This window comes from Canis lupus, chromosome 7 (assembly GCF_011100685.1).
Source record: "Canis lupus familiaris isolate Mischka breed German Shepherd chromosome 7, alternate assembly UU_Cfam_GSD_1.0, whole genome shotgun sequence".
In the NCBI taxonomy this organism is placed as follows: domain Eukaryota; kingdom Metazoa; phylum Chordata; class Mammalia; order Carnivora; family Canidae; genus Canis; species Canis lupus.
The window spans coordinates 58,299,546-58,327,404 of record NC_049228.1 but is presented as its reverse complement, the minus strand read 5'-3'; the positions used below and the strand labels follow the sequence as shown (position 1 = coordinate 58,327,404).

Sequence of the window (27,859 nt, the reverse complement as noted above, 5' to 3'; positions counted from 1 at the left end):
ATCTGAATCAAGAAAAACTTAATTGTATGTTTTCCCTAACTACAGATTTAATAAAATAAGAAGAATTCATAATGATTTACTTATTGACATTTGATGATTAACTTATATTAAATAATCCATAAAATACAATATTTTATTAACAAACTAAATTGGTAAATAGGCCAGTGGAGTTTCATGAATTTTATCAATTGTACAAATAATGTTTAATTTTGAGTGTAAACAGAATGTGAATTTTCTAAATAAAAGACAAGTCATAGTTCCTCTGAGATAAATTTTAATAATATTTGAAACTATTTAAAATAGCCAAAACTACTTAATACAAATTCATTTTCTGTACTTCCTAAAGATTCTGGATTGCTAAAATTTGGCCTTTAATTGTACTTAATGTTCAGATATAAAATTTCTCTTTCCTATTTAAGTAAATATAAGAAATGAAAGCATAAACAGATATTAATATTCAGCTAATGATTTTTAGTTGCTCAGAGAATGTTCTATATCTACATTCAAGAATATAACATGGCATGACTTATTTCCAAATTTTTAATATTAAACTTAAAAATCTCCAAACTGGTACCATTGTGAAACAACAGAAATTGCATTCCCCCCAAAATTATTTTATTCACAATTGCTATAAAAATCATACATTGTGAACATCCTATACAATGAAATATTTCTTTATTATAGCTACTTTTTTATTTTGCTCTAATGTCCAATTTCACATCAAGAAACAGTTTTAATCAGAAGCTATAATTGAGAATAAGAAGAGTAATTACAAAATTTTTAAAAAATCAACCACTCTTTTTTCAGTAATGAACTAGTTAATAGATTTTTAAACATGAAACAGTTTTTTTTTGTCTGAATGAGAAATTTCCATATGATATATACTGTTACTGTTTGTAAATTTAGAAAGTTTGGCACAAAAGATTATTAAAATATTGTTTATATATTTCTTTCTAAACGAATACAACATAATATCCCATTAAGATGTTATATGTTCAAAACAAATTATTAACTCACGTTCATTCATTTAACCATCATTTAACAAATGTTTGGTTAAGTGTTGCTTTCATAAATCTCCATATTTTAACATTTACATGCTAGAAATGCATTTTTTCTGATTTTCCATTTTCTTAAAGTAATTACCAAGGTAGTCAGAGTATTACATTCCAATATGAATGCTCATTCCATTTTTAGCATATTTATAAAAGGCTAAGCACTGTGGATCAGGGTTGCAAGTCTAATGCCTGCCAGGCTGGTTTCACAAATGCTTGAAGATGGTAGGCCTCTGTCAAAGTAGACAGTGCATGTTCTGGCCAAGGTATTTATATTTTAAAAAGGTAGCAGTATATCAGGGTGGGCAAATAAAACCTATTTGTGAGTCTAAGTCAAACCATGGACATCAAGGCTGCAATTCTTTCTTGTAAATCCTTCCATCTGATCCTAACAAAATCTTTGTGGCTCAAATTGTTGTGAGCTTGTTCTGGTCCGTTTCTTTCCAACAATCCTAGAAACTGTAGGAACCTGATTATGCATCCATATGCGCAGAGATCCAAGGACCAAGCGCTGAAGGTTCCTGAAAGCAAACGCAAACGGTGCTGGGAGCACCTCCGCAGTGTGAAAAGTATAGTGAGAAATGAATATTTATTTACCAAACTGAATTTTGCACCAAAGAATACTTAAGTGTCCTTCAATACATAGCCGCTCAGGTAGAGGATTCAATGCTCTGGCACCAAGAACAATATTTCTAAGAGCATTTCTAAGAGCAATCTCCTGGGAATTTTGAAGAAAATATTTAATTTTCATCTCAAATTAAAATCCATTGCTCATTAGCCTTGGCAATACCCAGCTCTCCCACCACACACTTTCATAGCATTCAAAGTAAGTTTTCAAAGAGAAGATGCAAGAATGGACATTTGCAGAGTCCTGTAAAGGGCAATATATACATGCATAAAAAAAAAAGAAAATTAACACATGAAACTTTTCTTTCTAGAGAATATGGAAGTTATATCAGACGAGGAGAATTTAGCAGAGCTTTGTATTTATAGTATTCTTATCTATACATGACTCAAAGTTTACCTCCAATAAACAAATATATTAGCAGATGCTGCTATGGTTTTATATTCGATGAACTCCTACATATGAATTTGTAGATGTTTCTCTTTTAAAACACACATTTATTTCTTTGCACATGTCTTTGCTAGCGTCCTAAATTTGGGTTCCAGATGATCTAGAAACTCAAGCCCTTCTTCTTCCTGCCGATCACTGCAGCAGCCTACAGAGCCAGCCACAGATCCTTTTCCTTCATAGTTATACGAACGAACGTAGTCTTCAGAATGTTTATGCTCCTCGTCTTGTCCACACAGATACACCTTCTGTATCAAAAAAGAGCACATTTTATTATTTTTTTAAAGACACCTAAACATATTAGCATAAAAATAATGTCTTTGATTTACCTTTTACTGTTTAATTTTTAATCAGAGTGTGTCCTCTAATGGATTCCTACATATAAAAAATGCACATGATTGGTCTGTATTATATTCATTCTGAAAATATAGCAGATATATAAATGCTCCTAGTGAACACATTTATGATAATTAAAGATATACACATATCACAAAGCTAACTTACAATATCCCCATTTGGACATAATATTTGTACAGTTCCAATGTATCTTTGTAACTTCTTCACATATTTGGGGGAACCAATAGAGGCTATGATTCTTCTGTTTATATATGGTTATATGGTGGCAATAATGTAATACATGTAACTGGCTAGTAATAACCAATATTGATTACTCTGAACATAAAACAAGGAACTAAAACCCCAAATAAAAGCTAAACAGCCTATGTGGTTGATGTTGATAGCCAGGTCTTCATAACTACACAGAGAATTCAGTATACTTAAAAAAAAATGTTTGTAATTTATGATCCATGCGTCACTCTATACAAATCTTTCACTCCAGGTGACTTTCCCTGGTAATTTGGCGGGGGGGGTGGGGTGGGGGGAAGCCTTCTTATACTTCCTAAACATGTCTACATATGCCGCATCTAGATAGTTTTGCAGTTTTGTGAACCTTATTTTAAACATTAAACCTTAAAAGATAATTTTTCCCTTTCGGTTTGGACCTGAAATCTGTATCTATGATATAATGAAACACTAAAAAGGTGATGAGTTCCAAGTGCCTGAGGAATAAAACTTTGGGGAAATCCTTATGCATAATCGTCTTTAACTTTTATGTAATATGAACTCGAAGACACTGGCACTCACTTCGCCAAGCCGAGGTTGGGTGAAGCTGTGCCAGTCGGTATATGTATATCTGCCAGCATCCGTTACTCCTTGTCCTGCTCCCTTGACGGATTCCAAGGTCTGATGGCCACCTCCTTTGTTGGAATCCAAAGTGTAGCCGCCTTTGACCATCTCGAAGCTTTGCTGTGTTTTGACTCCTTGGCCACCAAGAGTGCCCACAGACATGCTTGTGTCACAAATGTTGGATGTCTGCGTGGGCAGTCTAATATTTGCTTCCTAAAAATAAAGTTAGAGTTATAAAATAAATGAATCACACTGTAACTAATTTGCTTTCATTTATCTTTCTCAACAAAATTCATACATTGAAATCCTAATCCTCCATGCTTAGAATGTGATCTTGTTTGAAAATAGGTCATTACATACACATTTTGTTAAATTAGAATGAGACCATACTCAATTAGGGTGGGCAAGGTGAAATGCCATTAAAAAGAATGCAATATGAAAATTTGTTTTGTGCTTCCATAAGTCTGGGAACTACCATTTTGTGATTCTTTGCAGTCTTATGAAACCAATACAATAGAATTATGAAGTTCAAATGAGTTAATGCATGCAGAACATGTGGAGTTAGTGCTCAATAAACATTAGCTGTTATTATTATTATTACTATTATTATGTAAGAATCAGCTGTTATCATTGGATCACTGTACAATTCATACGAAAGTGAAATCTAATTTACCATCACTTCTTCTCCGGGTCCTTCAGTGTTTGACACAATTAAATTTTGCTGGGCTACATCTGGAAAACATTTCTTTACTGTTCTCTTAGCAGTAACACAGAAACAAGTAAAGAGAATGCCTAAAAAAATAAAAATTATGTAAGTAAAATAGTATTTTTCTTCAGGCTGCTATATATTAAATCACCCAAGTCATGATTTTTTAAAAGTTTTTTCACGGAATTTTTAAAAATTTGATCTCTTCGGGGCATGAAATTTAAAACAGAATATTAACAAACATTTAGTATATAGAGCAGCTCTCTTTTACTGAGATAATGTTATTAGGCAAAATGAGAAAGGAATCAATAAAAAGTAAGAAGGATGAAGTGAGCATAGTTAATTAACAGGTCACTTCCCAAGTCCAGGATTAACTTAAATGCTTTTCTTGTTTCTTCCACACTGGAATAGTAGCTCCCTTTGATTGAAATTTCAGCTAGTATTATTGATAGTTCAAATCCATAGAGAACATGCTCAAAGGGCATTAGACATAAGCACAAACTTGAAAGATAGTTACATAAAATCTGTGCTCAGTTTTGAAAGTGCATGTTCACTAATCACAGTGCTACAGGGAGTATCCAGTTTAACCTGAACCTCAACTCAATGAATTAGGACACAGTAAAGACTCTGGGGGCAAGTCTGTCAATTAAACTAACTACAGGTTCTGTAGTCAGTTAAAGTGGTAAAAAAGAAAGGAAAACAGGAGGAAGTATGAGTGGGAAGGAGAGATAAAAGAATTGTGGGCAACGATTTCCATCACTTTTGCATCTTGAAAAAAGCAGTTTGCAGAATGCAAAATCTTGACACTCTTTTCATGCATTACTTTTCCAGTGGCCCACCATATGATCATTTTCCACTAACAGGAGTCTTTCTTCTTCTTCTTCTTCTTCTTCTTCTTCTTCTTCTTCTTCTTCTTCTTCTTCTTCTTCTTCTTCTTCTTCTTCTTCTTCTTCTTCTCCTCCTCCTCCTCCTCCTCCTCCTCCTCCTCCTCCTCCTCCTTCTCTTCTTCTCTTTCTCCTTCTCCTCCTTCTCCTTCTTCTTTTAACAATTCCAATTTTCTTTTTTAAGTTTATTTATTTATTTTTAAGTAATCTCTACACCCAAAGTGGGGCTCAAACTCTTGACCCCGAGATCGGGAGTCATGTGCTGTTTTGACTGAACCAGCCAGGTGTACTTGTTAGAGTTTTAGGATATGGGTTAAATTGCTTCATTAATAACAGTGAGCATAAAGATCTAGGCAAATTTTGGAAGTATTCTTCACTAATTCTTCCTGTGCATAAATTTGGCTGATTAAAAGACTATGTTTTGTATGGGAGGGAATCTTAACCAAACTCTGTATTTTACTTGTGGAAAAATGATCTCAAAGAAGAGAAAATGATCTATCCAGTGTCTCACAGCTTCTTATTGGAAGAACTAAGAGTACACTTCTGAAAATTACTTTAAATTTAATCTGCTCTTACTGATATGTGTCTTCTTCTGTGAACCCTCAGTCATATAGTACACACAAGATTTTTAGAAGGACACATTTACCAAGGCTATTAAATAAAGAAGTACCAAATATATATATATTTTTAAATATTAGATAAGCCTTCAACTAACACATTCTCGATAATCATACTTACATAACAGCAATGCAGAACCCAAAACCATGGCAAGAATAGCCCATCTTCCAAGTATTACATTTGATGGCTTAACATCTCTCACGTTTTTAACTTTCATTTTACAGTCAGACGGGGTTGTACAGTCACATACTCTCACTGTTAACATGTGTCTTGCATGTAAACCATGTCTATCTTTTATTATGATAGGCACAGTATAATAGTTATAATCAAGAACTTGCCGCTGATGAAGAATGGCAGTTTTACCTAGAGAGGAAAAAACAGAATATATATTTACATGACCTTTCAATAGCAATATTATTCCTACTTAGTATGATTGGTGTGGAGTGGGGGCAAAGGGGAGGGAAGGTGCAGAATTTAGCTTAAAGGAAAAAGTCTAGTGGGTTTATTTGTTTGCCTGTTTGTTTGTTTGAGGGAGAGACAGAGAGAGAGAGAGAAGGGGCAGCATACAGCCTGATGCAGGTCTCAATCTCTCAACCCTGAGATCATGACAAAGCAAAATCAAGAGTCTGACAGATACTTAACCTACTGAGCCACCCAGGTGGCCCTCACTTTTATTTCTTAAAAATGACTTAGATTTCTTGAAAAACCAGGAAAATTAATTAATATTGTTCTACACTTACATTAGACTAATATATACGATGTTATTCAAATATTAAATTAAAATGGATTTATAGGGACACCTGGGTGGCTCAGTGGTTGAGCATCTGCCTTCAGGAGATCCCAGGGTCCTGGGATCAAATCCCACATCAGGATCCCAGTCAGGGAGCCTGCTTCTCCCTCTGCCCATGTCTCTGCCTCTCTCTGTGTGTCTCTTATGAATAAATAAAATCTTAAAATAAAATAAAATAATAAAATGGATTTATATGTTTTCTTAAAAGATATTTGGAATAAGAGTCTGAACATAAATATATTATCCACTGCTTTAAAAAAAAAAGTAAGGTATTATCCTTTCATCTGGGCTGCCAACACACCATCTAGACTGAGGGAGACTTGGAAACTTTGGGACCACGGGAGCCATGGACACATCTGCATCAGCAAACATGAAGCACCCAGGAGGCCAGTGTAATGCTGGCGGAATGCACTACCATAAGATCAACTTCAACAAATATCACCTACATGACTTTTGAAAAGTTGGTATAAGGCATTAGCACTTAAAGAGGAAACAGCTTCTGCCCAACTGTTGACAAACTGTGGACCTTGGTCAGTAATAAGACATGGGTAACTGCTGACAAAAACAAGACTGGAGCTGCTTCTATCATTGATGTGCTGTGACCCAGCTACTGCAAAGTTTTAGGGAAGGGAAAGCTCCCCAAACGGCCTGTTACTGTGAAGGCCAGATTCTTCAGTGGGAGAGCAGGAAAGATTAAAGGGCATTTGTGGGGGCCGGGAAGGGAGGACAAGACTGTGTCCTGGTAGCTCGAAGCCATGTGGAGGGAGGTTCATTAGATGCAAACAAGAGCTTTTCAAAATAATAATAATAATAATAATAATAATAATAATAATAATAAATAGCAAGGTATTATCCTTTTGGGGGGATCAATAAAATAATTTCCTAAAATGAATATTTACCATAATGAACTAAGGTGAATGTCAAAACCATCAGCCAGTTTAACTTCCTACTGATTAGAAGATTTAGCATAATTACATACCATCCTTTGTTTCTAAATTCCAAAGTTTGTTGGCAGAATTATCCAGAAAGAATTGAAAAGGTGGACCATTCTCAGGTCCATCAGGATCTACAGGTTTGAGAACAGCATAATCCTTAGCATTCTGACAAATTGTCACTTCTTTTTCAATTTGTGGTGGGTGATCATTATTATCTTCCAATAAAACTACTAATGTTCCCGTGCAAGATCTGCCATCTAAGAAAGATTAAAAATAAGATATCCTTCAATTAAAATTTTATTTTCAATATATCTACCTTAAACAGCTGGCATCTGCTTTCTACTAGCCTTCTGAACTTGAATTTCACACACTTTTGGATCGCAAATATCATTGCTACAAGTACAAAATAGTAACATGTCACTCTTCCTTGAAGTTTAATGGCTGTATCAGGTGATATCCTGAGGCTCTTTTTAAAATGAAAAGGTATGAGATGATGAGTGATGTTACTACGGAATATCCAGTTGAAAATAAAATTGATTTCTTACATCATTCTTTGTGAAGAGCATATGTTCATCTTGAATGTACAAAGACTTCACATTTGGTCATCAATCACTTCCTTTGACTTCCACCTCTGACTCATTTCCTCACATACTCTTTGCTCAGACTTTGTAAAACTTCTCATCAAACCCACTAGGTGCACTCTTTCCTCTCTGCTTTGGTACATTCTGTTGCCACTGCTGGGAATACTTTTCTCTTTCTCTTTGCCTGATAATACTTTATTATCCTTCAAGAACCCACTCAAATATCAAATATCACCTCCTCTGAAACTTGTCATAACTTCTATGGACAATGGCAGCAATATTCTCCTTTGATTTCTCAGAACACTTTGATGATTGCTGACTCATTGTACTGTGAACATGTTAGTCCTAAGAGCTAAGTCATATTCATCTTGAGAACCTGATGACCTTCCTGGTATTTCTTGGCTAACTTACAACTTCCTATTGATACCTTGAACATAATGCAATTACTATTTTATACTTTCCAAAAAGTAAGCTCTAGAATTAACCTTGGAGAAGGATTGCAAACCATAGCAAAAGACTAAAGAGTCATCATTTTACCATTTCTTAAGAAATAGGATATATATTTTGTTCCCCATTAAGAGAGGCTCAGAACAGACCTACCTTGAACCCAACTGCTTTAGGAGGGCAAAACCCTTTCAGCAAGTTCAAACCATAATACTCTAAATACATACTCCTGAAAACAATAGAGATCCTGGAGGATGCCACCGTGTCTTTGGCCATTCATCATCATCTCTTAGCTTTGTATTACTGATGCACTGAAGCTGACATTGGGTGGTCTCCAATAAATTGAGCAATCCATGCGAACATGTTTTCCATTAAATTTTGATATGAAAATAAACAAAGTTCACCCCAGGATTTCCTTAAAAATATATCCTATATTTCTAGAAAATTGCACTCACCTGTATCCATCGCAACCACAGAAACATTGTATTGGTCATTTTTAACAAATTTTGATTCTCTATCTAGTACTTTTATAGTTCTCAAGTCACCAGTGTGTTCGTTAATTTCAAACCAGTTATCTTCATCTCCTATCTTCTTATACCTAATTTTTAGAAATCAAATGTAAATACTCAAACCAAAGATTGGACAAAATCTCAAAATATATCATTTTGAAGAATATTTTACCTTAAGCCTTCACCACTAAGTGTTTCTGGATCCAACGCTTTGTATCCACGCAATTCTTCTCCAGCTGGGAGGCCATCTTTACTCTGAACAACTTTTACTGGCGGTTGGCATTCAGGGCCCTCATCACTGTCTTTAATTTTAACAGTGACAGTTGTAGTGCACATAGTAGGAGTTTTTGAATTTGCTGCTTTAGTGAATTGTGCTTCATTAAGGACACCAATTTGCAAAACAACTTGGCGATTGACTTCATAGTTCAATGGCTATTCAATAAACATACTTTGGTTAGTCAATTTGTAACATTATTTATGGAAGATTTATAATTATGATTCCAAGTTTGAGCACAAAAAGGAATATCATTTTTTATTATAAAATGTTACCAAAAAGCAGGTGCTAATGTAGTTAAAGACTAATAGTTGACTTCCTATAATAATAAACACTATCAAATGCAAAATTGTTGACTATTCAACCAATTTTTCTTCTCACTTTTCTTCAGGAAGCTCTTGCCTTCATTTTTTTTCATTACAAGTTTAAATATTAATATAAATAAAGAATAAATGTTTGAATAACTCCAAAGTATCATGTGGGATAACAGTAATAACTAAGACAACAGAAGTACATAAAGAGTATGAGAAGAAATATATAAAATAATTAGATTATTACAACACGAGATTTGGCTATAAGGGAGCAGTTACCCTCAGTGTATGCATAAAAATTATAATGATGCTATCTAGCAGCATCTTTTGGAAGCACATTATATTTAGGGGTTTTAAAAAAAAATTGTTATACATAGGTTTTTATAGCTCCTAATCATAGTGCTCAGTCCTGAACTGAATAATAAGAATCTTGAAACAACAGTTAAACAATTAGAGACTGAATCTATCAAGATAACAAAAAAAGGACAGCAGGAGAAACTTAGACCCCCTAAAAAACAATCAATAAGAAACAAAAACTCCAGTAAGTAAAAGAGAAAGTGACTGAAAAAATAAGTAAAATAATTAAAGGAAATTCTCTAAAAATCTTAGGAGGAAAGTACAACTTGTGCATGCAGCTTCTAAGAAAATACATTGTCCCTAAGAAATTAATCAAGGAAAATACATAAAAGGTTAGAAAGAGCTACTGATAGAAGGACTCAGAAAGGAACCAAGTGTCTACCAGCATACCACCCTGAATATGCCTGATCTTATCTGATCTCAGAAGGTAAACAGGGTCAAGCCTGGTTGGTTCTTGGAAAGGAGAAAGGAGCTAGATTTAGTTTTTCATTGTGAGTGCCAGTAATTGCGGCTGAATTTTTAAAATCACAAAGTGCTGGCTACCTCAAATATGGGAGGATTAATGGGAATAGCTGCTGAATATTTAATAAATAGTCTGTCTTCTACATCATAAGAGCATGAAGGCAATTGAAAAGTCAAGAGGTTTGATTTCCAGTAGTGATTCTTCCATTTCTGTCTTGTTTTCCATAAAATAAGGGACAAGTGGGTGTCTAAGATGCCTCCTAAGACTAATATTTGATTATAAATACAATATTTATCTGCCTTCATTTCCCGCATGTGTAGAACAATATGTTTTGTGCCTGCAGTGTCCATCTTCTAAGAAAGAAGATGAGGGTAAAATAATAATAATAATAATAATAATAATAATAATAATAATAATAAATTTATGTGAACCATTGTAAATAATTTCAGCATTTCATTGCAATTCTCTAGTCATAAATTTACAGAAATTACTATAGAGATGTACAGTACATAGGATATAGATATGTAGATGATATGCCCAAGTATACATTAGTATTTTTTAAAGTATTGCCTGATTGTTTTCTTTTTTTTTTTTTTTTTTGCCTGATTGTTTTCTTGTTGTTGTTTACCTTGACTACACACAAGACTGCTTCATTCGTATTGGGGTCTGTGCTAATTTTGAAGTTTCCATTTTCATTTCCCTGTAGAATCTGGTAGACAGCCTTTGAGTGAGGAGTGTTTGGCAAGTCCTGGTCATGTACCGCCATTCGTAAAATCTCGACATCAATTCTGTTTTCTTCTACTTCTGCAAAATACTAAAACAATTTCCTCTGGTTATTATAAATTCGTAGCTTTAACAATCTGATTTTCTACTCTAAAACTTACACTTAAAGAAAAGGGAAATAAAGTGATATGGGAAGGTGCAATCATATATTGGAAAGAATTTACAAATGTAATGCATTGCTTACTTCTCTCCTCCTAAACTGCTTTTTCAAATCTTATCCATTCTTCAAAGACTAATTCATGTCTTAACTCCTAAACTTCTCTGAAATCATTCAAGCCCTCAGAATTGTCTCTAATCTGAATCTCCTCAGTATTTACAGTCTATGGTCCCTTTTATATTAACATATTAAGCCTTTAATATTTATGATAATTAAAACCTACATTGATTTCTTATTATTACTGACTTGTTACTATGCCAATTTTTGTTTTTAATTTCCTTCTGAATCCCTAGCAAACATTTTAAGGAAAAAGTGTTTCCTTTTTTGAGAAATTAAATCACATTTTTCCCGTTTTCCCTTCAAAAAAGAAATACAGTTAAGAAGCATATTATATTAAAAGACTTTAAAAAGTAGTAAATCATAATCTTCTAGAGATAAGATGAATTCATGGAAGTATGATAACCTGATGGCTATTGGAGTACAACAAATCTTGATTATCTTGATTCTAATCCCAGTTTTTCCTCTTACATGGTCTATATGCATGAGATCATAAGCAAGTTATTTAACTGACTTTTCATTTTCCCAAATAAAATATGGGATACACATATCCTTACAAGCAGTAGGGATTCATATAAAACATTGAATAAATGTGCCTATCACTGGAGGTGGTGATAGGCACCACCTTAACTTGTTCTCTTCCTTAACTTGTTCTCTGGTAGAGATTGATGAAAAAATGAAGATTACTTACTAAAAGTTCAGGAAAGAAGAGCCATTTCCTGGAAGTATCATCCTATATATATATTTCTTGTTTTGTGTAGAAGGAAAAGTTCACTCATACATGATGCTGAGAGAATCTGCATATAAATAATGGGAGGGCCACACTGTACTACTGACGTCCCAGCAAAGCAGAAGATATTCAGCTAGTCTCTTTTTCATCTTAGGAAGTGGAAGTGCAAAGAATACCGGGAGAGAGCCTCTTTTCTTGTGCTCCATAAAATAAACTTAAATCCAAGGCATCCAATAACAGACCTTGGCATCCAAGAAAACAATGAATACATAACAGTATCAAGCTCTTCCATGACCAAGAGAGTAGCTTTTATCCTAACATTTAGAAATAACTGCTCCTTCAATTATTTTTACAGAAATCATATTTTTGGCATGTTATCTGTAAGTGGTAGCTCTCAAGAAACCAAAATATGTAATCTCACAGAACTATCAAATTCCTCGTGTTTTTTTGAAAAAGTAAATGAACTTAGAGAAATGAATACAAAGATACACTTACAGAAGTTTCAGTAAAATATGGTGGATTGTCATTTTCATCATCAAGTGAAATAGTAATTGTTCCTGTATTAAATAAACCAAAAGGTTGGCCCCCCATGTCTCGCACTTCCATTATTAACTTGTATGTATCACAATTCTGAAAAGAAAAGAAAAAGGTACATTGATGAACGCTTTTATTTCCTGTAACTTTAAATTCTCATAGCCATTGCTTAAATTCTGATTATTTCACATTCATTTTTTATTTATTTATTACCAAAAAAGAGGTATTTAAATGTAAACACAGAACAAGAGACTGGCTAGTCAGTACAATAGAAACTTGATATGTCTAACATAATATTTCAAAATTTAAAGCTATTTCATATCGACACATCAGATCAGGTCAATGATCTTAAGTGAGAACTTGTCTAATATCTTGTACCTTCCCCCACATCTCTGTAGAGATGAAGGAAGTATCCAGAGAAGCCCTAAGCACGGCCTGTATAGAAGCGAGTTGGAGAGGTGGCGAAACTCCTCTGGGAGTTCATTATCAACTTAAATATAGTTTAGTGACTGTAAAATTAGTTAATCAGTTCATTACTTCTCTATCCAGTAAAGGTGTAGTTGTGGTGATGACACCTGTATCTGGATGTATGGAGAAATGCTTTGGATGATCTGGGATTTGCTGTAAGATTTTATATTTCAGACGAGTATGCAGAGTGTCAGGTTCATCAAGGTCTATGGCGGTCACTTGTCCCACTGAAGTTCCTGTTCAGATAAATCCCATATTGTCAACAGTTTAAAAGAGCAATATAACTGAATTACAAACAAACAAGGTATGTTTGTAGCATATTCTCCCCAAAATGACAAGTATATTGACTTTACAGATAAGCGGAGTGTCTTAAAAGCTCTCCCGAACTCCAAGCTCCCCTCACTGGGAAACTTCAATTATGTGGGTATTCTGAATAACATGATTTATATTCCACATGTATGAGAACATCCACCCCACCCTTGGTAAGAATGTTTCTCAAATTCTTCCCCTCAACCCATCACCCTAGTTCACAGGCCACTTTTGGATGGGACCTTCTCTGCATGTCTTATTTCTTTTACAAGCCAACTTGATAATATTAGTTAGAGGAATAGCACAGCTTTGAGTATGATAACCAAGATTTTACACCTTGATATTTTAATACATGTGCTGAACTGTTAATATATGCAAGTAATTATTAATATATGAAAGACAAACACTGTGTAGCTGTCTCAGTATCACTTGGACAATATTTACAGCCCAGAAATCCAAGTATGAGAAATGTTGTATTAGCAAACCACTGACTGTGAAAGAACAATATTAAACATGCATACATACAAAATGACAACAGAATAGAGGAGGCATTTCTTGTAACTTTTTTATTTTTAAGATAAACTGGATAGGCTTACGCCCATTAATGCACCTAGGTCACAATCTTGGCTGCCTATAACATCAAACCAGTTTAATTTTTTAAATTTGTTTGGAAAACATGCCAAGTAAGCAATGTGTATATTGTTATAAGTCAGATACATCCATGAGATGATGTATTTCTGGGTCCTTGAAAACATATTGAAACTTTGTAAAGATTCACATTATTTATTGCTTTATTTATTTTTATTTTTATTTTTTTAATTTATTGCTTTGTAAATGAATCTGTGACACCTATGTACACGGTTAAAACAGAAAATATGAATAGCATTTGTCTGTCCACATTCATATGCATTGTGGATTAATCTAACAAAGTTAATAACTTCATGTATTAGCTGCCTTCTATATGTGAACAGCAAAAATGAACACCGAAAGGTTTGCCTTTGAAGAGTATATGAATAGTTTTAGATAGAATATCCTTGACACTCAAGCATTTTTAAATGTTTTGCATAATTGTGTTTAAAACATTAGTGAGGAATTGAATTGAAGCAAAAATCTAGTGTTTTCCTAAGATATGAACTTACCAGTTCGACAATTTTCAGGCACATTAAAGATCGTCACCTTGTTTTCAAAATATGGAGCATTATCATTATCATCTTCAACTTTGAATAGCAAGGGGAGTGGGTACTCTGGGGCATAACCGTCTGCTGTTGTGGCATAGGCGTAGAGCTGAAAGGTAGACAAACACCGTCAGCTTGTTCTCAAATGACAAATTATATACAAAATTAAGCCTAGCAGTTGGGGAAAGACATAGTGTTTAAAAAGTCATCCACAAAAGAATATGTGACTAAGAACTTATGTGACCTACAACACACCAGCATAGTGTATGCTGTCAAATGGCTTCAATCTCTTACAGCGTTCACATTATTTTCCCCACCAAGTACCATGCACCCCAGCTAAATGAGGCTGCTCTGTTCTCTGAATTACCCGCCTGCCCTTCTGCTTGTTAGAATATATGTAAACTTCTGTCAGTTGTGCTAATAACAAGTATTCTTTTAATTTATAAAAGATATGATTCCATTTATCTATGGATTTGCACGTACAGGTAAATAGATATCAACCATCTTCAGTGATGGTTGATATCAATTAAAAATTCTTTACCTGCATTTTCTCATTTTTCTATCATAAACATATTTCTTGTGTAATAAAAGTGCCTATAAAATCATATACACACTCCAGATATCATCTCAGAATGATATATCTTGGTCCCAAAGGCCAGGATTTAATGTCCTTTTTTTTTTTTTTTTTGAAGACCATCAATTTATTTCTGCACTCTTCTTACGTGGTTTATGCAGAAGTGCTCAATAAAGAGTTGTTGAGTTAAACAGATTTTCTTTACTGACAGCACCAACTAAACATGCTCAAGATGGATTCTCTATTAATTCAATCCTTCACCAAAATAAATTCTTCCATATTTTCCTTCTGTAATCATCTTCCAAAATGAACCAGGGTTAAAATTCCAGGTATCTACCTCCTTCCTGTCCTTCATTAGCCTTATTAGTCAGTTGCCAAGCTCTAGAGATTATGATAATTCTGTGTCTCTGCCACTCATTATCTCTTTTTTATTCCTAATGCCAACATTCTCATGAGACTCCAAATGTATCCTACATATTATCCTACCAATTTTCCTGCAATTGTTCTAATTGAACTTTTCCAATTTCTGTAGCAAGTCAGATTCATTTCGACAAAACACAATTTTAATCATGGTATTACCTAATCAGATTTCTTAGTGATTTATGTATCATCTATGAAAGTAACCACAAAATCCCCACTGTTGTGTTAAAAGATGAACATTTCATCTTCACCATTCATCTGGAGGGGAAGGAAACTTCCACTCCAATCTTTGGGATGGGAGATATTGAAATGACCATGTTCTCTCTGTTACCCGATTTACTTTTCCCCAAATAACCCCTCGGGAGGCTTTTTCAGTAATAAAACTCATACTTCAATTTCCATCAGTCTGATCACTGAATCTTATTTCTCAATAAATTCTGAACTCAGGGATGGAATACAGGGGTATTCCAGTTCACCACCCGCACCAGCAGCACCATGATTATCATCACCACCATCATGTCCAGATATCATACTCTTCAGCCTTCCTCTCAACCTCTTCTTTTCCCCTCATGTTTTGTATGAATTTTTCGTTCTTTAAACTGCTGCTATTTTGAGATTTTTAGCTACAGAAAACTATGAAATTGTTTTATGTCTCTATAAGATTACAATTGTCCTCAGAGATGAAGCCTGAAACATACTGATATTTGTGTGCTGAAGCACCTAACATAGTGCCCTGGTAGGTAATTCTTCAATAAATAGCTTTTCATATTCAATTTCATTCATCTTTCGTTTTTAGAAAGACAAACTACTCCTTATATAGGTCCTTTGTAAAAATTATTATGAACATTCTCCATAGAATCACTTGTAATGAATTCTTCTACCTTCTCACATTGGCATTAAAATTTCTTCCTATCTAAACTAAGGCCATCCTACTATAATTTACACAACCTTTTGCTAATGCTTCTCTTCATTAGAAATGAAGATCTCTGGTTCCCACCATATAATCACTTGTAGTTTGAAATAATAGTGTTTCCTGGTGTTTAACAAGTAAATACCATTATCTCAAAATCCATGGATTCAGATGAGGTGATTTTGTTTCAGGTACTCCTTCAGGTACCTGGTTTTATTTTTTACTAATAATTAGCTGAGTATCTCCATCTCAATTTCAAAATAGAAATCATTAGTATAAAGAGGATGAACTAAACTAGGATTATAAACTTCAAAGTATAGCCTAACTCCCTAGGCGAATCCATTTATGTTCCAAAGAAACATAATTAAAAATACTTTCTTATTTACTCATTAAAGTAAACTCAATAATAGTAATGGTTTTACAGTAACGTTCACATTATTTAATACTGAAAGCAATAATCATAATTTGAGTATTGTTAAAGAAGTATAAAGAATATTACACTTTAAAATTAGTCATATTTTTAGCTGAGTTAGAAGAGCATTATTTAAATTTCATGTGTATTTTTGATATATATGATTTATATATATATATATATTTGAAACATATGATACATGTGTATCCCTTGAATTCTTCTGTAGCTTGAAGAATCTTATCTCTTTTAATCCTTTTTCACAGCAGTTTGCTGATTTTTTTTTTTTTTTTTTTTGGAAGATCCAAACAGTTGCCAACTGGGGTGAGAACTTTAGTTTGACCTTGTAAAGAAAGATATCCAGTTTAGACTGAGAAGAGGTAGGGAGAGCAGTGGCACCAAAGCTGAGTAGGTACAGAATGTGATTAGCAACATACATGTAAAGATAGTAGGAAGACCTGTGTGGCTGAAAAGAAACATATGTTACAAGATAATAAGGCTCTGGTTGCATAGGTAAGGGACTAGACTGAAACCAATTTTTCCCAAAGTATTTACAAAATATACAGATTCTCCTCAACACTCCAAGAGAAATAAGTTTAACTGATTTCTTTCATAGGATAAACTGGAATTATTGAAGAAAATCCTCTTCTTATACAACTATTCTATGAAAAACTTGGAAAAAAATAGCCTCATACACATCCCTGAAAGATTAGATGAATTCAATGGTTTAAAACAAACTCCTCAAACTGCAATAATGGTGTGACTCATCCAGAAAAATATTTACAAGCCAAGAGTAAACGATATAACCTGGGGAAGAGAAAGAACAGGAGCACAAAATATATTGAATTAGACCCACGGCAACCTGTGCCAATAATCAATGAAATCAAATTATTTCAAGCAACAATAACTGAATAATACAGAACATTTATATAGGTAATATAAATACAAAAAAAAAATGGGGAATCCCATCAAAATCCTGTTTTGAGGGCAAAATCCTAGAGTATGTATATTGTGTGACTTACCCCTAGAATATTTTTAAAGAGCTGTACGGTTCACATGCTGATTTCACCAATATTTAGTTTAAGTCTTTAATGACTGCAACAGCTCTAAGGTATGTAATTCAACTATTAGTAATAGCCCATGAGACAGAGAAGGATACAGATTCTTAAAGGTTGTGACCTGTCCAAGGCTAACAGAAAAAGTGGCAGATATGAGGTTCTATTCATTTCCAGAGAAATAAGCTTTCTAGGGCAGCCTGCGTGGCTCAGCAGTTTAGTGCCACCTTTAGCTCAGGGTCTGATCGGAGACCCGGGATCGAGTCCCACATCAGGCTTCCTGCATGGAGCCTGCTTCTCCTTCTGCCTGTGTCTCTGCCTCTCTCTCTCTCTGTGTCTTTCATGAATAAATAAATAAAATATTAAAAAAGAAAGAAACTTTCTAATATAAAGCTAATAAGTGAAATTGATTTGATAAAAGGACACCTGGGTGGCTCAGTGGCTGAGCATCTGCCTTTGGCCCAAGGTGCGATCCCTGGGTCCTGGGATTGAGTCCTGTATCAGGCTCCCTGCAGGGAGCCTGCTTCTCCTTCTGCCTATGTCTCTGCCTCTCTCTGTGTGTCTCTCATGAATAAATAAATAAAAATCCTTAAAAGAAAAAAGAAATTGATTTGATAGAAAAGCAAAGATGTATTATTTTAATTTATACCTCTATGTTGACAGAGAAGACTCCCATTCTCTATTGCCTCAAGTGATTTCCTAACTTGTTTCATGTTTACATCTGGTTGTTATACTTTCCCTTATGAATCTTATGAATTTGCAAGTGGTATTTCTTAATATCAACTCAATCTTAACTATGTTCATTGGAACTAGAGAAACATGAGCCAAGCTTTAAGCATAAATTCCAAACTATTTTATTCCTTTTGTCCTTTAGAAGTTGTTAAAATGTAGCAAAGTAACTTTTTTTAAAAAGTAATCTCTACTATACATTTATCAAGCATTTATTTGGTTTCTTGATCAAAATGTTTGCGATAATGCTTAACATATTTCTCCTATTTGAGTCTATGTAAGTTATTTTCTGAAGTAATAATTTGATATTATTATGAATAAAGTATGTTTATTCAGAGAATTTGGGTGGGAGCATAAAATTATAAAGAAAATATGTCATTCTAATCCAACCATTTATTTATGAAATCCCTAAAGTGGGACATTTATGTTGTTCTAAAAATTTCACCACCTTATACCCTGTTTTGACATCCTTAGGATAGGGTCTTCACTCCCCATACCCCACACAATCATTAACTTCTTTCATCACTGCCTTTGAGTGGCTACCAGTTCCTACTTATCTTTCAAATAACTGCTAAGTTGTTACTTTCTGGACTGTCCAAGTATGAGATGATTTTCCCTTTTATATACTCCTTTAACAAAGAGCTCTTCAATTATACTCACTTATAATTCAAGAATCCAAGTGCTTAAACAATTTAACTCACCATCTTCCTGAAACTCATTGTGAATTTCTCCTGTATGTCAGATTAGACATCAGAACACAAAGGAGGTATGTGAAGTTCGAAACAAGAAAAAAAAAAGGATTTAATTTTCAGAAGGGCTAGACTTTTTGTTTGGGTCAAATTAGGTAGAATAAGAGGAATTGGTAAACCTATTCTGGATTACTAAAGAAATAAAACAGTATCCAAGGTTCTCATGGTTGGAGAACAATCAGAGAAAATAAAAGAAAAGCACAATATTATTCAAGAGGTGAAAGCAGTGGATCTCAGTCTTAGGATATGTTTAGAATTACCTTGGGTGATTTCAAATTTTCAGTTGTTGGGGCCTCATCCCAGAACAATTAAATTAGAACTTCTGGGAAGTTACCCCAAGCATCAGTATTTTTTAAAAAGTTCTCACGTGTACAGTCAGGCTTGAGAGTAACTGAAATCTGTTATTATATGGAACTTCAAACTCAACAAAATTCACTGCTATTGTCCCAAGATTCTACAGATAAAAGCCTGTCCTTTAAAGTTTTGTCATTATATTTTATATAGCTTTTCTCCCCTTTTCTTCCCTTATTATAACTATTATCTTTCCTCATCAGTTGCACTAATAGAAATTTGAAGTTTACACTATCCATTAACAATATGTAAAACATCAAATCAAATAATTAATCCTTCCAATATATAAATATGCAGCACTGAAAATATATAAACAGTAACTAAAAAGAGAATTCTGAATAAATAATCCCATAATCTTACTGGAAACTGTTCATATTGCTCACGGTCTATGCTCCTTGTACAGAAGATATCCCCCGTGTCCTTATCTATGTAGAACAAATTGAAGGGCTCTTTGTCCACTCCTGGTCCACTTATGGAGTAAAAGATGGTGTAGTTCTGCGCAGCATCAGATTGGACCTATAACATTAAATGACGATTTAGTAAAAGAACAAATATGCTATAATAAACATCTCCAACCTACTGTGGCGATGCTTTAATTTGTATCACTTGCTCTCTCTCCTATTCACCTAGTCTGTCTTTCCTCTGCTTATTTACCCATTATCTCCCATATTTTTCAAGTTCTAATTCATATTCTGCAATCTGCAAAGCCACAGGCTGGATCATCTATTTGATCTCAAATTCTATTGAATTATCTGTATATTTATGGAAAATCTTGGAGTTGACTATACCTTCACAATTCCTATTCACCTAATTCTTATTCCTTTATAAAGTATAGTGACAATTTCAGTGGTTTTGAGTTATTTGGAATGGAAACATTTCTGATTTAAAAAAAGCAAAAATAACGCAACTTTCCATCCACAATTAATTCATAATTTCAAAGCCGACCTTTTTTTTTACACTCCACCTATCTAGCAGTGATGCCATCTTTTTGATAAACAAAAATACTGGTCTTTTTCTATGAGGACAAGTGTTCAGTAAAGGGACAATTGAATTATGTAAAATCTGTAGGCATTTCCTCTGTCCAAGAATGCTAAATTCTGGTATTCAGGAGACTCTGGATATAGATTTAAGAGCATCAGAAACCAAAATATGAAACTTATTTCTAAATGCTAAATATGATTTCTGGAGGAAAGTGACAAAATACATTGATTTTTTTTTTCTAGTTTTGGTGAATGGATGATCCTTATGAGTACCAACAGGTTAAAGCCCTCATTCAATTCAAATGGAAAGTTTTAAAAATAAATAAGCAAAACCTCTATTACATAACATCAAATGAGGTAAAGTGTACCTGCTGAACATGTTGTGGAAATGGACCTAATGAGTTCTCCATTAGTGAACAGGGAATAGGGGCCCATCGTCTCTTGCTGCGCTTGAGAACTGTGTCTTTGGTGTGCCTCTTCTTGGGAACCTACATATGATGAGAGATAAAGAAATATAGCACTGCCTAACATCAGGAATGTGATTTTCGCATGTATATCAACATGAAGAAAATAAGCAAGGGTTGTACATAATGATATCATAGATAATACCCAAACTGTTTCATTCTTTGTTAGTAAGATACATACACGACACGTAAGAACCAGTTTCATCTGATTTAATCAGTTAAACAACCAGAACTTTGTGGGGCATTGGTGAAAGATGCCATCTTGAGACATATAAATCCCCTAAACATAGATAATCCACTAATAAATACCTAAGAATTGATTTTATTCCACTAGGAGTGGTACAATGAGTATTTGTTAACACTAGCTACAGTGCAAAGCATTTGTATAACTATACAAAGACAGAGATCAGCATTCGTTCAGGTATATTCTATTTTATGTGATGTGGAAACTCTACAATATTATATAATGTTTCATAAGCCTTCTCCTAAATTTGTAATATATGTAATGCATATTAATATGCAGGCATATTCTAAATGTGGTGAAGAATTATTTTAATCAAAAGGAATTTAGCTGGAGAAGTCTCTCATAAATTAAGTTACTTATTAATAAATTATTTCACAAGACTTAATTGATTGTGCAGAGTTTGCTCAAAGCGAGATTTGCGTGAATTTTGGTAACCTCTCCCTTCCCACACCTTGACCGCTACCACTCACTGCAAGAAAAGAAGCCTAGAGCTGGAACATTCAAATCAGTCTTGTGGACTGGCTATATTTCATTCTCTGAAGACAGGGACCTCGTGGCATTTTCTATGAAGAGGGGAGCAAGCTTTAGACTATTTCTTTAAAGAGACTGAGACCCACAGACACTCGAGAGAAAGCCACTGAGGGTGGAGTGCCATATCTCCAACCTAAATCAATTTTCACTGCCTTTTAGACCTACCTGTTCTTCAGGTTGGTCGTTCTAATTGCCACACCTCAAACCACTATCTGAAACATTTGATAATCTGAACTTGCTCCCTGGCTACAGAGCTGTTCCTTCTTACACCATTTTGTAAATAGCTCCACTCCTCTTTAAAACAGTCTGGTATTTCCATAGGTTGATTAGAGGTGGAATAAACAAATGAGCAAGAATTTGGGAACCATGAATTTAACGTGGAAGGAAACATATGAAATGAAAGACTCTAATAAGCAGATTGTTATGTTTAAATCCTTGGCCTGTATACCTTCTTTCCTCTCACATCCAGTACAATTTCTATCTTTTTCTGTTCCTGGCTCTGGCTGTCTGAAGGAAAAATGGAAAAGCTCTTCCTTTCAGAAGACAAAATGAGGTCATGTGTTGTGTAAATGGAGCCATCTTCTAGAATCCTGAAGTCAGGATCGCTGGACAGGATAAGGCTGGCTGACTGGAAGCACTCCTTCAGATTCACTGCAGGGAAGACAGCCACAGTAATTTGTAAAATAAAAGAGGGAGAGAACAAGTTTTACAGGAATGACAACTGAGAGTTAGTAGATGACAAGCATAAAGATGGAGGTTATGCTTGGAATTTGTTGAGTACCTACTACTCTGAGATTTAGCGGCCATGAAAATTAAATAATTAAATAAATGAGGTCATAGTTTCCATTATTTTAATCATAAGATAATTTGTGAATAAATATAAATTATTTTCTTAGTGTCTCTGGATTTATTGTTTCTGCTTTAACTTTTATTTATGGATATATGTATATATATATGTACATATATATACATACAAATATATATACATATATACAAACAAATTTACCATTTTATTTAAAGTGTAACTGTAAGATATGAGTAGATTTAAAACATGTTTGCAGTAATCTTTGATAACTACATCTGTTGCAAAAAGTAAGAAAAACAGTCTATACTTAAGTAATACTTATTATATATTTTTGTCAAAACGTTTCCTTTACAGATTCATATTTAACATATTTAGCATATTGGCTATGTGTCTATAGAGTATAGATGGTATTATCTTTTAAGTATTTTCAGAAGATATAAGGCAATGGATTAATTTAAAACTTCAAAGCACTGGGCAAAATGATGTCTGTCTTGGAAAGGATAGCACTTCTGTATTCAAGGTGTAAATTCAAGGCCAAAGAAAAACCTGATAAAAAGAGATGTGACTCTTGCACTCAGAGCAATCAACCTATGCTGAAAGTGAAATTAAGACTTGTTGAAATTTTATTTGACTTTCACAAGCTATTCCTCATAACAGATCACATAAATTCTTGGAGGGTACTTGTTCATCATAGACAACCTCAAGCATAAATATTATTTGGGGGCATTTACATTTTGATACGTCTGTTTTATATCAATTGCTTAAAGAGCATTGGTTTGGAATTTTGGCAGCAGATTCATTGATACGGATTAAAATATGCTTCTGGTTTTTGTGCTTTCAGTCATTTGAACTAAGCTAATTTAGCCCTTTGATGTTTGCTAATTTTTCTGGCAAGAAAAGTATACAACTAACTTGGAACTTTAATTGTTTCTAACCACTACTAAAAAACAAGTAGTCCATCTTCCATTTTATCTTGAATTTTAATGCCAAGTAGCTATTTCATGGCTATATCCCAAAGTTTACAAGAGCAGCCTGAAGCTAAATGCAGCAGTTAAGACTATGAAATTCTTAACACCGTTTCTCACCTTTGCCTACAAGTGTTTCAGCCTGAAGATGAGAAGGAACTTGAAGAGAAATTTTCTGACAGGCATCACAAGATAATATTAAAACCTCAAAAAAAAAAAAAAAAAGAAAGAAAGAATCAGGAATTATATTTGATCTCAAACTTTCACATTACAGTTTTGTCTTATTGATAAAAATGTCAATTTTAGAAACAAATTTATCTTCTAGTCCTTCAATATTTCTCATATTTATTTTATTTTAAATATTTATTTTATGAGTGAGAGACAAAGTGGGGGGGGGACAGAGAGAGAGGGAGACAGAGCCCCAAACAGACTTCATGCCTGACGCCAGGAGCCTGAGATCAGGATCCCAGCTGAAACCAAGAGTCTGATGCTCAACAGACAATGCCACTTAGGTGCCCCCATATTCATTTTGAAAGGGAAAAGCAAAGGAAGTGGCTTTAGGGGCACTACAGTCATTAAGTATTAGTGAAAAATTAAAATGAACAGTAATTCTTAGAACCCAAATCATATCGTTATCATTTCAAAATAAATGGGTTACAAACAATTGATTTTGCATAGAAATTGTCATCGCTAAGGCCATTCATAAATGTCACTCTGATTTCTTCACATGAAGAAAGTATTTAACTTTGGAATGTAATGATCATATATTTGTACACAAATCATCATTTCCACAGCCCCCAAAAATTTGAGGTTGTAGTAGATTAAGGCTAGAAATCATGAGGATTTTTTTTAACCCCTTAAAGAACAGCACCCATAAATCTTCACTTATCTCAGATCACTCCTGGGACTGGCTTGCCATTCCAAGTCTAAGTGATCTCGAATAAAAAAAACTAGTCTAAAAAAATATAATTCAAAATACAGAGAGTAGCTTTCGATAGGGTAAAGATCTGTAATTAAATTCAAGACACAGCTATTGTTTTAGAAAGCTAGGTAGTTAAAGGAAAGAAGATAAATTACCTGGGGAAAAACTAAGTTGTTAGCTTTAAAATGTTGACAATTTCAAAACACAGTTTGCTTCTTTTCCTTGGCATTTTGTATTTATTTGCTTCCTCTTCTGTTTATCAAAATGACTGCTTTTTTGATTACTTAAATATAAGAAAGAGCAGAGCTAGATTTCCCAGAACAAGGTCAGTTTTATGATTAATTTTTCTGAGGACATATTTCTAGAGTTATGGGATCTATTATTTGGAAGAAAGAAAGAGGGCATTATCGTCCATGCTCCAGAGTGTGTACTTCATTTCCAGCTCAACCAAATTCTATTGGCCATACTGTGTCAACCTATTTAAATAGTTTGTAATTTTACAAAAAATCTGTTACGAGGATAGTACCAAAAACTGGAATTTAAAAAGTCAATGTGTATTCACTTTAATTAATTGCCTTTTAATTTAATTAATTAATTTATTTTTATTTTTAGCCTCCCTGTTACATGTTTTCACAACTCCCCCACATTTCCTTCCTGGAATGTAGCATAAGGCTAATAATACAGTCATGCAATGCTCTTTCTGTTTCCAGGCATCTGTTCCATCTGTAAGCTACTAAAGTCAAAAAACCATACCTGTCTTGTTCTCTGTAACAAACTCAATGCTCAGCACATGATAGATATTTAACAAATAGTTGCAGAACAAATTTGATGAAATTGTATTCAGTTTAATTTAAATAGCCACTGTTTAAAACATAAGACTTTCTTACCTATTTGACTTTTTAATATACTCATTCCTAGTGCCAAGGAATAAAGTAAATTATATCCTGAGAATTCTCTGAACATAAAAATTCTATTACTAATGATCTAACTATATGATGTAAAAAGAGTATTTTATAAAAAAAGAGTATTTTATAATTAACAAAATATACATACATATGCACACATCCATATATGTATATATCTATGTGTATACATATATCTAACTTATAAATACACACCCACATTATTCTCATAGGATATAGTCACATTCCCATTCCCACACTGATCTTTCCTTCCTGCCCTAGGACCTCCACTTCTTTGCTTCTGCCTTTGTAGACAGAGACAATGGAGATCTCCAGAAGTACTGTTTCAGTTTTTAAGTTAAATTAACAGCTTAATAATTTGGAGGGAGCTGGGGTCAGATATCCTTTTAGCTATTATGGAGGTTAAGGATGGATGGGCAAGGAATGAACCAAAGGATACTGGACACAGCAAAGACCAGAAGCAAAAGAAATCTTGAGGAATCCCTCAGAAATCTTTCGCCACATTCTGGGCACCTGGGTGGCTCAGTGGTTGCACGTCTGCCTTTGGCTCAGGTCATGATCTCAGGGTCCTGGAACAGAGTCCCACATCTGGCTCCCTGCAGGGAGCCTGCTTATCCCTCTGCCTATGTCTCTGCTTCTCTCTCTCTCTCTGTGTGTGTGTCTCTCATGAATAAATAAATAAAATCTTAAAGAAAAAAAGAAAAGAAATATTTCACTGCATTTTTCCTGATACTAATAGAAGGTGGTCTCTGAGGTTGTTGTTTTTTTCCCCCCAGGCAGTTACTAAATGAGAATATAACCATCAACCCTATATGGACAAAATGTTTATCCCCATATAGTTAAATATTTAAATCCTGAAAACATAATTTGAAGCTAAAATACTTTGCTAATTCCCAGCTCAGAAATGCCAGATGGAGATATGGAACAAGTTCCCTCTTTCTCATCCCGACCAAAGAAAAACAGCACCTGAGGACACACTTACAGAGCTCTGAAAAACCTAAGTAGAAGCCAAGTTAATGGAATTTTTTCAATGACGGACTCATTTTTCTTTATTGTTTTTCTCAAGTTAAACCCCTTGTTTAAACTAGGAGTTCTGCCCTTCTCTTAGCTCCTGGTGGGTAATGTGAAAGTCCTGGATAATTTGCATCTTCACCTGGACTTCTTTTCCTCTTCTTGCGGCTCAGTGGAACTAAGCATATAAAATATCTACAGCTTATTTAATGACCACTAACAAAAGCAAACCTCAGAACCGCTGGGCCAAATGCCCGAGGAATGAATTCATTCCACTCCTCCTTAGGAAACACCACAGGAAGACTGAACAGGGGATTCCCTTGAAAAACTGCCATGTCTTGGCAGTGAGCGCGTGAAGAATAAACAAAACACCTGCCATCCCCAGGCCACAGGTCTCTCAACTCTTGAATTTTTCTCAGCTCTGTTTGTGTTTTCCCAGTCCGTCTTCTCTGCCTTCCACTGCCACCCCTACTCTCTTTCAAGCCCAAACTGAGGGAGGAAGCATGTAGTGACATGCTCAGAATTCCCTAATCCTTTGGTTGTTACTCACCAGGAGACAGAAAAGGAGCTGCTTACAGAAGATGCTCCCTGAGGCAGCAGAGGCCACAGCCATCAGAAGTGGTCCCAATGGTCAGGGATGGTGGCTGGATAATAGGGCAGCTTGGGATGTACAGGGTGGCTTAAGCAGATTCCCAATGGCTGGCACCTGTGCAGGATAGGCTGCTGCCACCTTGGCGCAGCTGAGCTGGGTTTGGAGGAGTCAGGAGGCAGGTGACAAAAGGCAGGAGAAATGCTTTCCTCCTATTCCCAGGTCAGCCTTCCTCCTTCCAATTCAATTACCTCTGAATGTGAAGAGGTTTTCCTACAAGTGGGGAGGGTGGGGTACAAAACACCCCAAAACCCAGTCACTAGCTCCTCCTCACAGCTTTCAAAATTTCTCCTGCCACTTGACACATAGGCAGAAGCAAGAGGGAACACCCTCCATCCTTAGCCCTCCTCCCTTTCCCCCCAGGTTGATGCTTCCCAGTTATTACCCACTCCCACGTCCTCCCCTCCTTCTTGGCCTGATTAACCTGCCTTGCCCCTGGGTACAAACAGAATGGTGCACAAACTCCATACAAGGAAGTGGTGCCTCCTTAGCTGCCGTTTTGGCAAATCAGGGGACACAGGCATGTGTAATCGCAGCCATCAGAAGTTATCTCCCCATCTCAGCGTTTAGGTGTTGTCTGCCCCAGACAGCTCTGCACTTGCGCGGGAGACCTTGCACTGCGGCGCCAGCAGCCACTTCGCTGCGAGGACTCCCCGTTACCGTGTGTCCACGATGCTTTGGTCTTCTGGATGCCACAAAGACGTTCGCAGAGTGTACATAGACCCCATAAAAGGGAATAAAGAAATAGCCGGGATATAATTTTTATAGGATTCT

At 34.8% G+C, this 27,859-nt stretch overlaps 1 protein-coding gene across 1 annotated transcript; it reads right to left on the bottom strand.

The window, feature by feature from the left end:
• Window positions 1-257: 257 nt before the first annotated feature.
• On the bottom strand, window positions 258-27,414 carry DSC1 (desmocollin 1). The gene is given in 16 exon segments (NM_001313860.1): window positions 258-2,372; window positions 3,268-3,522; window positions 3,983-4,101; window positions 5,638-5,880; window positions 7,287-7,499; window positions 8,723-8,865; window positions 8,949-9,208; window positions 10,810-10,995; window positions 12,404-12,538; window positions 12,980-13,146; window positions 14,359-14,503; window positions 19,952-20,107; window positions 20,940-21,059; window positions 22,259-22,461; window positions 23,701-23,785; window positions 26,987-27,414. Coding segments are annotated over 16 exon segments (2,691 nt in total). The 5' UTR covers window positions 27,050-27,414; the 3' UTR covers window positions 258-2,174.
• Window positions 27,415-27,859: the final 445 nt, after the last annotated feature.